This window comes from Pipistrellus kuhlii, unplaced genomic scaffold (assembly GCF_014108245.1).
Source record: "Pipistrellus kuhlii isolate mPipKuh1 unplaced genomic scaffold, mPipKuh1.p scaffold_m20_p_100, whole genome shotgun sequence".
NCBI lineage: Eukaryota > Metazoa > Chordata > Mammalia > Chiroptera > Vespertilionidae > Pipistrellus > Pipistrellus kuhlii.
The window spans coordinates 452,031-468,743 of record NW_023425406.1 but is presented as its reverse complement, the minus strand read 5'-3'; the positions used below and the strand labels follow the sequence as shown (position 1 = coordinate 468,743).

The 16,713-nt window shown below is 57.1% G+C and overlaps 2 protein-coding genes across 4 annotated transcripts; one reads left to right on the top strand and one right to left on the bottom strand.

Moving 5' to 3' along the window:
- Positions 1-67: 67 nt before the first annotated feature.
- Positions 68-10,514, top strand: IDH3G (isocitrate dehydrogenase (NAD(+)) 3 non-catalytic subunit gamma). Of its 2 annotated transcripts, XM_036430022.2 has the most exons (13): positions 69-232; positions 4,654-4,692; positions 4,979-4,990; positions 5,235-5,332; positions 5,734-5,846; positions 7,754-7,814; positions 7,917-8,049; positions 8,141-8,274; positions 8,590-8,692; positions 8,797-8,943; positions 9,906-10,000; positions 10,085-10,145; positions 10,340-10,514. In XM_036430022.2, exons 1-13 carry the CDS (start codon positions 152-154, stop codon positions 10,439-10,441), a joined length of 1,179 nt encoding a protein of 392 aa, XP_036285915.1. In that variant the 5' UTR covers positions 69-151; the 3' UTR covers positions 10,442-10,514. The 2 variants fall into 2 exon arrangements, with proteins under 2 accessions (XP_036285916.1, XP_036285915.1); XM_036430023.2 differs by lacking the exon at positions 4,979-4,990 and having other exon boundaries at positions 68-232.
- A 42-nt stretch (positions 10,515-10,556) lies between these two features.
- SRPK3 (SRSF protein kinase 3) lies at positions 10,557-15,092 on the bottom strand. 2 transcript variants are annotated; one of them, XM_045578687.1, is made up of 15 exons: positions 14,917-15,092; positions 14,698-14,828; positions 14,372-14,480; positions 14,154-14,241; positions 13,787-13,874; positions 13,364-13,470; positions 13,120-13,285; positions 12,993-13,018; positions 12,493-12,622; positions 12,161-12,400; positions 11,973-12,073; positions 11,441-11,548; positions 11,303-11,372; positions 11,132-11,224; positions 10,557-11,018 (listed from the first exon to the last, which is right to left on the bottom strand). In XM_045578687.1, exons 1-15 carry the CDS (start codon positions 14,970-14,972, stop codon positions 10,804-10,806), a joined length of 1,728 nt encoding a protein of 575 aa, XP_045434643.1. In that variant the 5' UTR covers positions 14,973-15,092; the 3' UTR covers positions 10,557-10,803. The 2 variants fall into 2 exon arrangements, with proteins under 2 accessions (XP_045434643.1, XP_036285913.1); XM_036430020.2 differs by having other exon boundaries at positions 10,557-10,988; positions 14,917-15,089.
- Between the last annotated feature and the right edge of the window lie 1,621 nt (positions 15,093-16,713).

The following is a 16,713-nucleotide window of genomic DNA, read 5'->3' as shown; positions in this document are numbered from 1 at the left end:
CGCTCTCGGCACCGGAAAAGGGCGTGGGAACCGGCAAGTCACGCGCATGCGCACCACAAGGACACGCCCACTCCGCGGATCCGCAACCATCCGAACTCTCGTGAGAGCGGCGTCTGCCTGCAGGGGCGTGCTGCTGCTCTCACTTTCCGTCATGGCGCTGAAGGTGGCAATGGCTGTTGGCGGCCCTGCGAAGGCAGTGCTCAGGCCGGCCTTCCTCTGCCGTCCTTGGGAGGTGAGAGGGGCGAGCGGGCGGCAGGGCCGGTCGCAGCGCTCGCCGGGGGTGCTTGCCCCTCGGTGGGATTGGATCTGGGGGCGGGGAGAGGGCTCCGCGCCGGAGTTCATTGGCCGTCTACGTTGTCAATGACGTTGGTCCGGCTTCCCCTGGTTTCTGCATCTTGTGGTGGGGCTGCTCCAGACAGGTGGGAAGAGGGGGCCTAGGCCCGAGTATCACCTCCCTAGTGCGTTTGTGGGATCCCCCACGAGGCAGTCACGTATCTTGGCCTGCCTTCTTGTTGCTACCTTCGGAATCCCGTTACCTGCCTACGTTCCTCGGGTTTCTCTTCTTGTGGACTGTTTTGCCGCATGTTCCAGTGGAGATGGAGAAATGGACTTGCCAGGACCCCCAACCCTCCTCATGACATTCTTCTAGCCCCAGTTCTCCCCATCGCAGGTGCTTGGAATAGGAAGGAGCTAGGGTTTGTGAGGCTGGCCGGGTGGGAGGCCTCTGGGGCTTTGCTAACCGAATCCTTCCTTTAGGATTCTGGTCTGATTCCTCTCTCTTGACAAACGTAAATGAGAATAATTTAATCTCTGCGTGAAGCATCAGTGAGCCAGAACTGGCCTGGAGGACAAAAGCTATGATCTCTAGGCCTGGCTACCCCACTGACCCACTGTGTGGCCTTAGGCCAGGTCCCTCCTCTATTTGGGCTTCAATTTCACCTCTGTCTCAAGGATCCAGCCAACTTTGACCTTCCAGAACCCTGCGACTTTGCTGACACTCCTTGTGGACACATCCCCTGTCATGCTTTCCCTATCAGGCCCCTCGGGAACATGGCCCTGTAACAGCACACCCTTTATGAAATTCTGTTTAAAAAGCTGGCTCCTCCCACCTGAGAGACTTTCCAGATTCTGGCAGCTAGGCTCCCACAGGGTCTTGGTGAAGACATCCGTCTCCTCCCTGACCTCCTTTGTGTGTGTGTGTGTGCATGTATCCATGTGAGGTGGGCATGGGGGCCTGTGAACAATCCGGGTAGGGCATTGCCCTGAGACTGGTTGACCTGGTTATGGGAACCTTTAGAAATTAACCCCAGAGTTTTGCTCCCACTGATGGGACCCTGTGGGAAAACATGTAGCCACCACTGACACTTAATCCAACGAACGTGTTGAAGAGAGAAGCCTCAGTAAGCTGTGGAGTGTGGGGGCCCTTTGGTGAGAATATATATCACCCTGGACTCTGTTCTTTTCATGGCACATTAAAGAACGAAGGCTGAGTCTTGGCGTGGCTCAGTGGTTGAGTGTCTACCTGTGAACCAGGAGGTCACGGTTTGATTCCTCATCGGCACATGCCCAGGTTGCAGGCTCAATCACCAGTTTGGTGCGTGCAGGAGGCAGCCAGTCAGTGATTCTCTCTCATCATTGATGTTTCTGTTTTTTGCTTCCTCTCTAAAATCAATAAAAAATATATGTGTTTTTTGGTTTTTTTTTTAAAGAACGAAGGCTGATAGTCCACCCCCTGCCATTTGAAGAATGAGCAGGAAGCCTGTGCGTATACCCCATCCTGCTGCATACCAAGCTCCTTTTTAAAAAATATATATTTTTATTGATTTTTTTACAGAGAGGGATAGAGAGTTAGAAACATCGATGAGAGAGAATCATCGATTAGCTGCCTCCTGCACACCCCCTACTGGGGATGTGCCCACAACTAAGGTACATGCCCTTGACCGGAATCGAACCCGAGACCCCCCAGTCCGCAAGCGGAAGCTCTATCCACTGAGCCAAACCGGTTTCGGCTACCAAGCTCCTTTGATGGGTAGCTTCACTGGACCTGGATTTGAGGCAGAACCTCTTTAACCCTGAAGGAAGGTGCCTGCATCGTTCAGAGCAAGGCTAAGGAAGTCTTTATCCTGAGAGCCCCCTGAGTCTTTGGCCAAAGCATAGGGACCAGGTGAGGAAGAGGTGATGTGATCAAGGTGGGGGAGGGGAGTTGCACAGAAGCAGAGCCAGGCCTGGTGCAAGGGCTGGCTCACCACCACACCGAACTCAGTGGACTTCAGAGGATTGAAGCCCAGGAGGAATTACCGTCAGGACTGCAGGGGTCAGCCCAGCCTCCCCTCTCATTGGACACCAGCCTTGACCACTGGCCTGAGGGGCTGTTGGGGTAAAGGGGCAGGTATGCTTTTGCACAGTTCTGTGTGCCCTGCTAGGGACTGAACAGCTCGCATACCTCTTGCCCAATCCTTCAGGAGTCACATAAGTAAGCACCTCTGTTCTGGGGGTTCCAGGGGAGGACGGGAAGCTGACAAGGTTAAGGTGTTTGCAGCCAAGAGTAGTGGATGTGGATTTGAACTGAGGTCTCCCCAGCCCCAGAGCCCTCCATCTCTTCTTTCTTTTTCTGATGTGCTCATTCATTCAGGAAATGTTTCTGTGTCCTGGCTCTGGGCAAGGCATTCTGCTGGGTCTTGGGGTGACAGTAGGGGGCAGGACAGATTTGGCCTCCGCTTTCAGGGACTTAGGGGTTGGGGAAGGAGCCAGGCAGAGACAACCTTCTAGAAGATCGTGCTTGGACTGGGAGGAATTGAGGTAAGGCTTTGGGAGGCCCAGGGGAGGGGGAAGGTGCTAATAGCTCAACACCCTCAGGGCATTAGAGAAGGTTTCCTGGGGGAAGAGCAATTCAAGTGTCCTTTCACAAGGTTATATGAAAGCCTATAAGACAAGACGATTCCAAATATTGACAGGGACTAGAAGGAAAACCGAAATGCTCCGAGTGTGTCGTCTGTGGCTACAGATACAGGGGCCACGTGAATCAGCAGATACCCCCAGGGCATCTTGTCCTCGCAGTCACCCCTCCCCCTCTTAGCCCCTGGTCAGCCTCTCCCTGAGCTTTCTAGACTTCTAGCAGGAAGGCACGGCTCTTTGAGAGATGGCCATGGTGACTCTGCTGTTGACTGGAATGCTCTGCTGCTGCTCCGCAGGCAAGTGGCAGGGCATCCCCAAGTGACGAGGAGGACCTTGGCTCTGCCCTGCCTCTCTGGATTGAGGGCCACCCGGTGTGTTCCCAGGTGGGGGCACAGCAGGGAGGAAAGTGCGGGCCTGTGGCCACCCTGCGGGGGGACCTTGGATGAGGGTGGCTTCCTCCAGGTCAGTGTGGGGACTCCACATTGGTCACTTCTCAGCACCTGTCCTATTTGGCTTGGTGGCTTTTGCTCTGGAGCTGTCAGGCACGGCACTCATGTGGCCAAACATGGCTCCTCTGAGTCACAGTTGGGGACATTTGCCATCCATGTAAGCCGGGAAGCAGTTTTGCAATCCTTTATGAAAGTCTTCCAAAAGATTGGTGTCTGTTATTCTTCTATAAATGGCCGAGCCCTACCTGGTTTTTCTTAGCGGTTAGAGCATCAGCCCGCAGACTGAAGGCTGCAGGCTCAATTCCAGTCAAGGGCATGCACTTCGATTGCAGGTTCGATCCCCTGCCCTGGTCAGAGCGCATATGGGAAGCAACCAATCGATGAGTCTCGCTCACATTGATGTTTCTCTCTCTGCTCTCCCTGTCCCTTCCACTCTAAGAAAAAAAAAAAAATCAATGGAAAAAAATATCCTCAGATGAAAATTTAAAAACAAAACAAAACACCCACATATAAACATGGTTGAATTTGGATTTCTGATTCTGGAGGGGGTGCTGGGAGCTGTCTTTTTCTTCTGATCTCCATATCTCCATGTTCTAGATTTTCTCCGTGTTCTACTTTTGTAATAAGGAATAAAGATCAAATGATCATCGTGGTGGCCCTCCATTTTGTTATAGTGATTTCCTCATTGTATTATGTTCAGGGTACCACCTTTTCCATGTTACAAACATCACTGAACAGTAATAATTGTCCAAAAAGGAATCAGAAACAACCTAAGAGGGGGGAAGGAGACATTTTTTTTTTTTTTCAAAACTGACCATGCAGCCCTAGCTGGTTTGGCTCAGTGGATAGAGCATCACCTGCAGACTGAGGGGTCGTGGGTTCGATTCCCAGTCAAGGGCACTTATCTTGGCTGCAGGCTCCTTCCCGGCCCTGGTCAGGGCATGTGCAGGAGGCAACCAATCAGTGTGTCTCTCTCACATTGATCCACCACCCCCCCCCCCCCCCCCCCCGTCTCTCCTCCTCCTTTCCACTCTCTAAAATCAATGGAAAAATACCCCCAGATGAGGATGAACAACAACAAAAAAGGAAAAACTGACCATGCAGCTGAAGGAGGCATGAAGGGTTAGGACCACCCCCCCGTGGTGCTTCAGCAGGCTGGTCTCTGGGAAATGGCTCTGGAGCCATTTGTCTGGGCATATGCTGTGTGCTGTTGTTTACCAGACATTGTTCATGGGTTAAGTTGCTCTCCCATGCTAAATTGACTTTCTGGGCTGGACAACACCACTAGCATCTGGTTTCTCTTTGCCAGGTTCTGGGTGCCAATGAGGCCCCCCGGAGGAGCATCTCAGTAAGTACTTGCGTGGGTGTGTGTGCATGTGCATGCTTGCACATATGTACATTTATGTTCGTGTGTGTGTGTGTGTGTGTGTAGATGTGTGCATGTGCTCTGTGTGTTGTGCCTCTTTGCTCCCTTATGTCCTTCCCTCTGAGGCATGGTCTCCAGAGGTCACCCACCCTCCTCCTCACCTCCTTACCTTCGCTGTGCTAGTTAGACAGCATCCCCAGGGAAAAGACAGAGTCTTGTTCTCCAACCTTGGCTAATCTGAGTCTTCTTCCTTCTGTCTCCCCTCTAGCAACAAACAATTGTGAGTATTCTTATCATCTGCCTATTAGAGTTGGGGCTTTTAGTTGCTTTGGGGTTGACCGAAGTCCAGGTGGGGGCAGGGACTCCTTCTCCTGCTTCCTCCTGACCCAGGAGTCCCCGTGAGCAGCCCTGCCTGGGATGGGGTGGGGTGCAGCGCTAAGATATGCCAAGCTGGCCCCCCACCAGGCCAGTGCTGTAGGAGGAAGGGAACTAAGGGCCTGCCTTCACCCTCCCTCTCCATCCAGCCTCCATCTGCTAAGTATGGCGGGCGGCACACGGTGACCATGATCCCAGGGGATGGCATTGGGCCGGAGCTCATGTTGCACGTCAAGTCTGTGTTCAGGTATGGAGCCCCCAGGCCCCTCCCTGTGACGTGTCCCCTTAGCGAAGGGTGTGCCCCAGGCTCAGCCTGGAGGTACCCTGACAACATTGTGCCAGTGGGGCTGTGAGCCCAGAAGCCCTGCTGTCTGGGGCTTTGCCCAAGTACCCAGTGCACCAGTGGCAGGAAGGCTGAAAGCCCAGGCCTTTCATCATTGCTGGCGATCCCACCAGGCCGGTCTGGGCTGGGGAAGGTAGCACCAGTTCTGCTGACTGTGTTGTAGAGTTCAAGCAAGTCCCCATCGGTTGTGGCCAGTGGACCCAGTCTCCTGTCAGCCAGAGCCAGGTCGGGGTGGGTCCAGGCAGGCTTCTTAGAAGAGGTGTGGAGGGGCCCAGGCCAGCTGCCCTGACCCTGCTTTGCCCCAGGCACGCGTGTGTGCCTGTGGACTTTGAAGAGGTGCATGTGAGCTCCAATGCTGACGAAGAGGACATCCGTAACGCCATCATGGCCATCCGCCGGAACCGCGTGGCCCTGAAGGGTGAGCTTGGGGCCCAGGGTGGGGTGCTGTGCGTGATCATTTCACCACTGAGCTGATACTTGTCCCTGGGGCCCCATAGCTCTGACTTCCGGGCTTTTCTGGCGAGAGGGGACCGTTGTGCTTGGAGAGTGCATGGAAGTTGGGGCCTGTCCATGCCACGATTCTGAGATCTTAGTGGCACTAGTTTGTGCGGGTGATGGGCTGCCTCTCATCCACTCCCCCCCCCCTTTTTTTTTAATATGTTTTCATTGATTTTGTATGAGAGAGAGGAAGGGAGAGGGATAGAGAGATAGAAACATCAATGATGACAGAGAAACATCATCAATTGGCTGCCTCCTGCACACCCCCTACTGGGGGTCATGCCCATGACCTGGGCATGTGCCCTGACCGGGAATCAAACCGGGGACCTCTTGGTTCCTGGGTTGACGCTCAATCACTGAACCATACCGGCTGGGCTGACTTCTTCCCTCTTGAGGAAACCCTCTCTCTTGGGGTCAGATTTGACCCTCAGAATCTGTCTTTACAAACCAAATGTCACAGAGATGCATTTCTCAACCTCTGCCTGCCACCTTGGCTCCAGCTGGCACAGCTGTGGATGTTACAGACATGAATTCTAGCCCTCCTAAGTTTGCCTTGGTTTGGTCCAGATTCTTTTTTTTTTTTTAATATATTTTATTGATTTTGTACAGAGAGGAAGGGAGAGGGATAGAGAGTTAGAAATATCGATGAGAGCCCAAACCGGTTTAGGTCAGTGGATAGAGCGTCAGTCTGCGGACTGAAAGGTCCCAGGTTCGATTCCGGTCAAGGGCATGTACCTTGGTTGCGGGCACATCCCCAGTAGGGGGTGTGCAAGAGGCAGCTGATCGATGATTCTCTCTCATCAATATTTCTTCTTTTTTTTTATATATATATATTTTATTGATTTTTTACAGAGAGGAAGAGAGAGGGATAGAGAGTTAGAAACATCGATGAGAGAGAATCATCGATCAGCTGCCTCTTGCACATCCCCTACTGGGGATGTGCCCGCAACCAAGGTACATGCCCTTGACAGGAATCGAACCCAGGACCCTTCAGTCCGCAGGCCAACGCTCTATCCACTGAGCCAAACCGGTCTCGGCTGGTCCAGATTCTTAATCCATCACTGCTGGCGTGAGGAGTGTGTGAGCAAAGGTGAACCAGAGTAGAGGCCAAGGCCCTGGCCGTCAAATGGAGGGGCTAACATGCCAGCCACAGGGTGCCCGAGGCACTCTGGGTGAAGACAGTACAGGCAGAGCATGACTCTGAGGGGCCGGTGGCCCTCGTGGCTTTTTCTACGTGGCACCCTCTGACTGCCTTTTCCCAATGCCCGCTGCCCCCGCTGCTCTGGGTGCCCTCAGTCCAGCCACGGCCAAGCCATGGTCTTTTCCTGGCAGCTCCTTCCTGCCCCGGAGGTGGGGCTTCTGTGGCACCTTGATGCAGGGCCTAGCAGTAACCTTGGCCAAGGTCACCTTGCTGGCACCAGCCTGGCCTACTAGCGATTAGTAAGCAGGAGTGGTCACTTTCTATCCAGCCAGACCCTGGTCTTGCCATTTTCCTCTTAGGGTCTGGAGAGACCTGGTTAGCTGCCAAGCCTTGTCCGTTTATTCGCTCAGTAAGTACTTACTGAGTGTCTGGTATGGGCCTGTGCTCCTCTAGGTCCGCAGAAGCCAGCAGCCAAGTGAACACACGCACTCCCTCTGCCCTCATGGGGCTCATGTAGGCAGTCACAATGTAGTTTCCTGTGAAGTCTTTCTGTTGCCAAAAGCCATCTCCTCTGGTTGGAGCTGCCTTTGGTGTCCGTCCCCTGGGTCAGGATGGAGAATATGGTGGCACAACTGAGCCTGGGGGGGTCCCCTCTTCAGACTGCCTGTCTTGTCTCTGTCCTGCAGGCAATATTGAAACAAACCATAACCTGCCACCATCCTACAAATCCCGCAACAACATCCTCCGGTGAGAGCCAAGTACATGTGGTGGGGGCTCCACAAGGGTAGTATGGGCTGTGCCAGCTGAGTGTGGTGGCACTGGCCTGCTGCCTCTCCGTGTTCCCCCCAGCACCAGCCTGGACCTCTATGCCAACGTCATCCACTGCAAGAGCCTGCCAGGAGTGGTGACCCGGCATAGGGACATAGATATCCTGATTGTCCGGGAAAACACGGAGGGCGAGTACAGCAGCCTGGAGCACGAGGTGGGTGAGAAGCAGGCTGGGCCCAAGGAGAAGCTTGTGCTGGGAGCAGGATCCGATAGGACCCGGGTCTCTTCTCTCCACCTCTTCTCAGAGCGTGGCAGGAGTGGTGGAGAGCCTGAAGATCATCACCAAGACCAAGTCCCTGCGCATTGCTGAATACGCCTTCAAACTGGCCCATGAGACTGGGCGCAAGAAAGTGACAGCCGTGCACAAGGCCAACATTATGTATGCTCCCTGCCCTTGCCTTGCCATGCTGCTGCCCATTCTGCCAATTGTCCTGAAGCAGCTGACAGGAGCAGCCTGCTCAGCCTGGTCTCATGGATTCGGGGCCACCTACGAAGGGGCCATGCCTAGGGTTGTTCCCTGTTGCCTGTGCCCTCACCCCAGTGCCCACCTGGGGGAGGCGGAGTAGGATTCTGCCCATTTTGCAGAAGGGGGACTGGCTAGAGGTTAGAACCCAGCCTTCCATGGTCATCTGCACACCCCGTCCTTCTAGCTGACCATTGCAGTGGCCAAGCTGCTGTCCTGTGTCCCCCACAGGAAACTGGGCGATGGTCTCTTCCTCCAGTGCTGCAAGGAGGTGGCAGCCCGCTACCCCCAGATCACCTTTGAGAATATGATTGTGGACAACACCACCATGCAGGTAATTGCCCACTGGGCTCCGAGGCCGCCTGCTCTAGTGTCCCCCCCCCCCTCTCCCGGGCCTCTCATGCTCAAGCTTTTGTCTGCCCCCTCCGTGCCCTGTAGCTGGTGTCCCGGCCCCAGCAGTTCGATGTCATGGTGATGCCCAATCTCTACGGGAACATTGTCAACAACGTCTGCGCAGGGCTGGTCGGGGGCCCCGGCCTTGTGGCTGGAGCCAACTATGGCCATGTGTACGCTGTGTTTGAGACGGTGAGTACTGCCCATGGTGCCAGAGCTGCTGGCCTTTTTGAGTCATAGCTCCTGTGCCATCCACTTCACCCACTGAGAGTGTACAATTCAGCGGTTTTTAGAATATTCACAGCTCACCACTATCTAATTCCAGAACACTTTTTAACAATATGTTTTTATTGATTTTAGAGAGAGAGGAAGAGAGAAAGAGAGAGAAGCATTGATGAAAGGCGCACACCCATTGGCTGACTCCTCCATGCCCTATATTGGGGATTAAGCCCGGAACTCCGGGTATGTGCCCTGACTGGGAATTGAACTGGGGACCTCTTGGTTCATAGGTCAATGCTCAACCACTGAGCCACACCAGCTGGGCTAATTCCAGAACATTTTCATCACCCCAAATAGAAACCCCATACTGTCAGCTGTTGCTTTCCAACCCCCCCATCCTTGCCACTAGCATCCACTGATCTGATTTCTGTCTCCGGGATTTGCCTGTTTTAGACATTTTCTATAAATGGAATCCTATAATAGATGGCCTCTTATTAATGGTTTCTTTCTTTTAGCATAATGTTTTCAAGGTTGATCTATGTTGTAGACTGTCATTCCTTTTTATGATTCCATAATAGTTGGTTATATAGATAAACCACGTTTTATTGACCCATTTTTGGTTTCCTTTTTTTAAAAAATTGTGATGAAATTCGCATAACGTAGTGTAACTATTTAAAAGTAAATAATTCAGGGCTATTAAGTACACCCACTGTGTTGTGCATCAATTCTGTCGAGTTCCAGAACATTTCCATCACCCCAAAAGGAGACCCTGTCCCCATTAGCAGGCAGTCCTCATCCCCCCTCTCGGCCCCTGGCACCCCCTGATCCTGCTTTCTGCCTCCATGGATTTGCCTGTCTGGATGCTTCACAAGAATAGAAACGTACTCCCTACATTCTCACATTTGCTCCCCCCTTTGTCATCTTGGCTTTTCCAGGCTACAAGGAACACAGGCAAAAGTATTGCCAATAAGAATATTGCCAACCCCACGGCTACGCTGCTGGCCAGTTGCATGATGCTCGATCACCTTAAGTAAGTGGCCTCTCCGTGCCCGGCCGTCAGCCCCCTAACCGGCCCCTTAGGTCCTGGGGACTGAAGGCTGCTCTCCCTCCTTAGGCTCCACTCCTACGCCACCTCCATCCGCAAGGCTGTCTTGGCATCCATGGACAATGAAAACGTGAGGCTCCCCTTCCCCCGCTCCTGCCTTCCCCCACCCCAAAACCCTTCCTCTAGCTTGGATTGAGCTGGTGTGATGCCCGAGGGGCTGGGGGGGGGGTGTGACCTGGCACTTCCTGCTGCCCCCAAGTGGAGGGTGGTACCAGGTAGGGTAAGGCTCTGGGCCTTAGCTGGTACCACAACCTTGTCCCGCAGATGCACACTCCAGACATCGGGGGCCAGGGCACTACGTCGCAAGCCATCCAGGACATCATCCGCCATATCCGCATCATCAACGGCCGGGCCGTGGAGGCCTAGGCTGCCCCCCTCCCAACCCCAGCACCCCAGCTGGCTTCTCCGGCAGACCCAGAATAAACTGCCTTCTGCCCTAGCTCTCGGCCTTGTGTTCTGTCACTCCAGGACACCGGTGCTCCAGGTCACACTTTATTAAGAAAAGAAACACGTACACTTCGCACTCGGGACCCTCGGTGAGGGTCAGGGGCAGAACACATTCTCAAAGGCGGGCCTGTCCCCAGCGTGTCTGCCCCGCTAGGGGGGCGGGTTGTGAGAGCTTGTGCCCTTGGGGGAGGCGAGGGCAGCTCTAGGAGGGAGGCAGGAGTTGGCTCACTCTTTCCCTAAAGGCACTGACAGGTGAGGGTCGGGGCAGGAGCTGGCGGGGTCTAGGGGTTGAGCCAAGGGTGCCGGAGGCAGTCGGCTGCGCTGGCCCGCTTCTCGGGGATGTACTCCATCATGGGCAGCAGGAAGGCACTGAACTGCGTGGCCTGCTCCAGCGGCCACTCGTACTTCTCCATGAGCACCTCGTACAGGCCCCAGCGCTTGAGGTTGTGGATGTGCCGCAGCTCTCCTGGGGCGGGCGCGGGACTCAGGTCAGGCTCTGCCAGCATAGCCTTTGTTCTGGGACCTGTCTCCCCTCTTTCAGAACCCAAGGCCCCCCCCCCCCCCCCCCCCCCCCGCAGACCCAGGTAGTTTGAGCCCGTGGGGCCCCACCTCTCCGGTTGAAGAACTCCCGGGAGTAGCGGCCGGAGAGGGCGAAGGCTGGGGGGATGTCTCCCAGGAGCTCCACGATGTGGGCGATGTGGTCTGTGGACAGAGATGAGGTTGGGAGGCAGCCATGAAGCCCCGAGGCCCCGAGGCCGAGCCCAGGCATGCCTCCCCTACCCTCATCACGACTGTAGTCTTCTCCAGAGTGGGGCTCGAACAGGTAGTCGCCGGTGGCTAGCTCAAAGGCCTGGAAGAGGGAGAGGTTGAGGCTGCTGGCCAGCAGGCTAGCCCCCGGTGGGGACAGCCCAGGCCTACCATGCACGCTGTGCTCCAGATGTCGGCGGGGGGCCCGTACTCGGCACCAATTAGCACCTCCAGGGCCCGGTACTGCCGAGTCTGTATGTCCTCAGTGAAGTGCTTGTGCTGGAGGCAGAGGGAGTCCTGGGGAGGAGCTGGGGCCGCAGCTGGCCTGCCCCACCAGCCTCTCACTCATCTCCCACCTCCTCTAGGCCACGTACCCAAGGAGCTCAGTGGAGCTCACTGTGAGCCTCGGGGCTCCCAAAAGTCCCGGGAGGAACGGGCCGGATGATCTGAGGCAGAGGCCAGCCCTTCCCAGGGGTCCCACCCCTTGCCATGGGCCCAGTTCTGCCTGGGCAGGACTATAGGGTCTGCCCTGGGTCTGCTGTGCCAGGCAGACCATGGGGTCTAGTCTGTGCTGCTGGGTGAGCCCTTGCTGAACAAATGACCAAGTGCCCCACAGGCCCGAGTTGGGGCTCCCCGGAAGTGGGCCTGTCCCTCTACCCTCACGGCGGGACACCCAGCTCTGCTCTCCAAGCCATAGTCATACCACCCAGCAGGCGTTGCCCAGGTCTGCGATCTTGATCTTGATCTTGTCTGCATTTTGAGGTTCCAGGGGGTTCACCAGGAGGTTCGAGGCACCAAATGGTGCTGAGGAAGGAAGAGAAGGGAGAGGCTGAGCTGGCCTGGCCCTGAGCACCTTACCTGCCCACTACCCACTGGCCCGGCCCGGCTTACTGCTGGGAGACAGGAGGCCCCCAGTCTCCCGCTGATTGGATGAGCCTGAGAGGATGGAGCACGAGGCAGGAGAGAAAAGGGAGCCGGAGAAGCCTGAAGTCTGGGAGCCGGGGCTGAGGCTGCGGTTGCCACCTGGGGCCGGGGAGGAGGAAGCTGGGGAGGGGCCGGTCCTGGCCCCCCCAGGGTGGCAGCCAGAAGAAGAGGTGGAGCCGCTGCCCCCTTCTAGTCTTGAGCCAGAGTCTGGGGACATGGACAGAAGTGGTATGAGAGCCAAAGACCTGGTTGCCATGCTTGGCAGCCCCCGGGCGCCTCCAGTGCCTTCAGCTCCTCACCCTCAGCTTGCGCCGCTGCCTCCAAGGCCTCCAGCCTCTGCAGGTCACGCAGCCGCTCCTCCAGCAGCCACTTCTGCTGTTTCCTTTTGCGCCTCATCTTCTTTTTCTTGTTTTTTGACAGCTTACCCGGCTGCCGTTAGAGCCAGGGTCACCCCAGGGTCATCCCTTGACCATCCCAGATCTCTGTCTGTGGCTCACACACCCCCTAGGGGACAAGACTTCCTGGCCCCTGGGCTTCTGAGGACATTAGAACATGGCACGAACCCCCTCCAGTCCACCCCTTGGCACCAGCCTTGGACCCTCCTGGCCCAAAATGTGGGGTATTTTTCCTGAGCACAGTGGCAAGCCATTAGGGACACGTGACCCACCCTGTGTAGCACCCTCATCCGAGCCAACAGCCTTTGGAAATGCCACTGCAGGGGTGCTGGGGAGAGTAGGGAGGCTGAGACAAGCTTTGAGGACTTGGAGAGATGCACAGGAAAAGGGGTGCCCCAACTTACCGTGGCCTCCTGGGGGGCAGTGCTCACTGTGGGGGAGGAGGAGCATGGGGGAGAGGGGAGAAAGGAACAGAGACTCAGGCAGGAGTGAGGCCCACAGGCCCAGCCCCAGCCCCGCGCAGGATCGCACCTGTGGAGCGGGATGGGGGCGATGCCCCTGATTGCTGCCACTCTGTGGCCTCAGCAGCCAGGCGCCTGATGTAGGTGTCACCCACGCACAGCAGGATGTTCTCCGGCTTGATGTCTGTGTGGATGATCTTGCATTTGGTGTGGAGGTAGTCCAGGCCATGCAGCACCTGGGGGGAGCCACTCCTGAGCACTGCCAGCCCTGCCCAGGCTGCCCGGTGCTGTCGCACGGGGCCCCGGCTGCCCACCTGTCTCACAATGCTCTTCACGCAGGGCACGGGCAGGCCCTGGTAGTTGGACTTGATGATCCACTTGAGGAGCTGGTGGCCCAGGACCTCCAGCACCATGCACACATCTGGGACTGGGAGTGAAGGATAGCTGGTGGGCGCACAGCTGGATCCCAGGCCTCAAGCAACCTCAGCTGGCATGGGGGAGCAATGAGGCTCAGGCGCTGCAGAGTCGGGCCTGGGTGGTCTTGGTGATCACCGCTGCCCCAGGGTCCTAGTGTCCCTAGGATGGTACATTCTGTGGTCATCCTAGAGAGAGGCCACTTGAGCAGACACAGGCCTCTCAGACCAGCCCCCTCCTGTGCCCAGCTGTGCCACTGAGGCAGCCCCTGCTATTTGGCGATAACTCAGCCCCCTGGGTACCCACTCCCCCACAGAGGATACGGACTCCATTAACCCCTGAGATCCTGAAGTCATCAATGAGCTGGACAATGGTCTCTCTTTTGGGATCACTGGGATCACTGTCTCGGACCTGGAGCAAAAAACCAAGCAGCCATGAATGGCTCCAACCTGCCCCTCACCAGTCGCTCCCAGCAGCAGTGGCCCCTCTCCCATGCCCACCGGGCTGCTGGCCCCCTCCCTCGACAGCGCCTCAAGGCCCTCCCATGAGGGTAGAGCCAGCTGGAGCCTGCCCCTCTGGGAGTCCCACCCCCTTTGCCCCCCGCCAGGAGCCCCGGCAGGCCTTGCACCCACATTGCCAGGTCGTGGGCAGCTCACGGGGAGCTGGGAGCTGGTAGGGGAGGTGTCTCACACATTTCAGGAGCTTGATCTCATCCACAGCTGTCTCCGTGTAATGCCCTGCGCTCTTTACCACTTTGAGGGCCACAAAGCGCTTGCGCCTGCAACGCCGAGACCCGCGTTGGCTGCCAGCCCCAGCCGGCCCCATGCGAACATCACGGTGGCCCCAACCAAGCCCGGAGGCAGGATCCCAGCTGGCACTGGGACCCAGGAGGCAAAGGGGACACTCACTGGATGTCCCAGCAGAGCCAGACGGTGGAGAAGTGGCCCCAGCCCAGCTTGCGCACCACGTGGTACCGCCCATTGAACAGATCGCCAATCTTCACGGGGTAGTAGCCACCTGGGGAAGGGAGTGAATAGAGCTTTGTGGGAGCCACGACCCTTGTGGCTCCCAGCCCATGAGGGCTGGTGCCAGCACCCTCTCTCTGTCTCTCTCTGTCTCTCTCTGTCTCTCTCTCTCTCTCACACACACACACACACACACACACACACACACACACACACATACACACGGCAGCCCCTGGCCGCCTGCGCCCCAGGCCAGGCCTCACCCTTACCCTTGCAGTAGTCCTTGGGGTCCTCCTGCTCCTCGTCATCGGAGCCCAGCAGCCCCTGCAGCATCCGAGGTGCGGGCACAGCGGGTGCTAGTTCGGAGCCCGAGGACTCAGGCCCGCAGGAGGCCTGTGAGCTGCGCGCGGGGCAGGCGAGCAGTGAGCACATGAGGCGCCAGGGCCACCCCCTCACGTCCCCCGCCAGGCGCCAGGGCCGAGCCCTACCTGCTGTTGCTGCTGCTGACACTGTCCCCGCCGCCACCGCCTGTGCTGGCGCTCATCCCGGCCCTAAGGCCTGCAGCTCTGGCGTCCCGAGCCGCTGCTCCTGTGGGGCCCGGTCTCGGCCTGTGAATTTATAGCCTCGGCCGCTGATCTCACCCGCCTTTATAAATAGCCTCCCAGCTGCTCAGCTGTGGGCAAGGTATGCAGCGGGGAGGGGGCAGTGAGGCGGCCACAGTGGTCAGAGACAGCCCGGCCCTCAGGATGAGTCCCCCCCGCTGCCGCCCCAGGGCTGGCAGAGGGGCCGCCTCGGGGACAGGCTGTGACCCAGCCTCCATACTGAGCAGCCCCACAGACACCTCAGGATCAAGGGGGTTACCCATGAGGGGAAACGGCGACCCGACCGGACTCCAGGCTGAGTTCTTGAATTCCAGAGCCAGCTGAGGGGAGCAGCCATGCAGGGACTCCGTGGAAGTGGCGAACCAGTTCTAAGGCCAAGAACAGTCCCTACTCTCCACCCCCTCACCCCACCCCCCTCGCCCAGCACCATTGACCCTTTGGGGACATTCTCTGCCTTCCCAGAGGCGATCCCTCATATTCCCATGGGCACCACATTTCCTGCCCGCTCTCAGCCCGGTTCCCGCTTTTCCTGTGTCTCATGGACCCCCAAGAGAGATGGAAGCCCCATGTCCTCCTTTTCCTGGATGTGGCTCACTGGGGGCCCTGGGGTGGCAAGAGTCAGGGACACGAGCTGAAGGCGACTGGTTCCTCCCACCCGAGGTGCCGGCCGAATGGAAGCCTGGGAACCTGGCCAGCCAGGCCTCTGGCACCGAGACCCTGTGCAGTCTCCTGCGGCTCTGTTTCAGGCCTGCCATTCCCGGCCCCGCTCATTGTCTCCACCCACACGTGCCATGTGCCCGAGTGGGAGGCACAGGGAGCTGTCCACACCGGCCCTGCCCTCAGGGGTCCTTGTCTAGTGGGGAGCAAACAAGCCCACGGCTCTCGTGGGCTGGTGACAAAGAGATGTCCAGGTCAGAGGCAGATCTCGTGACCTTGGAGCTGCATCCGAGGGGACCAAGAAGAATGGGGTCCTCAGAAAGGGGGTGGAAGGGTAAGTCTCCAGGGTGACAAAGGGGCTGGTTGGGGTAAGGCTGGCAAAAGGATGGGCTGGAAGCCTGCTCGGCTGGCGACCTCCGTGGCTGGCCTGGCCACAGAGTGGCTGGGGTGGGGGAACGGAGGGGAGGCCTTGGGTGGCCAATTATGGGTTTCTGGCAGACGGATGGGCACTTTTGAAAGGTCACTCTGGCGGCTCCCAGGATGGAATGGAGGGGGCAAGAGTGGAGCCGGCCTGACCAGCATGGTTCAGTGGTTGAGCATCAATCTATAAACCAGGGGGTTCGATTCCCAGTCAGGGAACATGCCTAGGTTCCCAGCTCAACCCCTGTGGGTGTGCAGGAGGCAGCCGATCAATGATTCTCTCTCATCTTTGATCTTTCTATCTCTCTCTCCTTCTCTCTTCCTGTCTGAAATCAAGCATATATATAGTAGAGGCCCAGTGCTGCCAGCTGGGGCCTCCCTCCCTTCCCCCAGCTCGCCCTGCCCCCTGGTCAACTTGCAGATGACATCCTGGTCCAGGGAACAATTTCCATACTATGCTTTTATTATATAGGATATATATATTTTTAAAAATTCTAAGGTAGAGCCGGCAGCTGGGGACTGTTGAGGACTCAGAACGAAACGGGGGCTTAGCAGTGACGATGGATGGTTAGCCCAGGATGGGGGACACTTGGTCCTGTGTCCCTG

What these genes read in the sequence shown, in the direction of transcription:
- SRPK3 (XM_045578687.1), bottom strand. Translation starts at nt 14,972, where the DNA reads ATGAGCGCCAGCACAGGCGGTGGCGGCGGGGACAGTGTCAGCAGCAGC. An exon ending in AGATCAAGCTCCTGAAATGT is followed by an intron (nt 13,875 to 14,153) that starts GTGAGACACCTC and finishes TTTTTGCTCCAG; the next exon opens with GTCCGAGACAGTGATCCCAG. An exon ending in AGACTACAGTCGTGATGAGG is followed by an intron (nt 11,225 to 11,302) that starts GTAGGGGAGGCA and finishes CTCTGTCCACAG; the next exon opens with ACCACATCGCCCACATCGTG.
- IDH3G (XM_036430022.2), top strand. Translation starts at nt 152, where the DNA reads ATGGCGCTGAAGGTGGCAATGGCTGTTGGCGGCCCTGCGAAGGCAGTG. An exon ending in CACGTCAAGTCTGTGTTCAG is followed by an intron (nt 5,333 to 5,733) that starts GTATGGAGCCCC and finishes GCTTTGCCCCAG; the next exon opens with GCACGCGTGTGTGCCTGTGG. An exon ending in CATCCATGGACAATGAAAAC is followed by an intron (nt 10,146 to 10,339) that starts GTGAGGCTCCCC and finishes CTTGTCCCGCAG; the next exon opens with ATGCACACTCCAGACATCGG.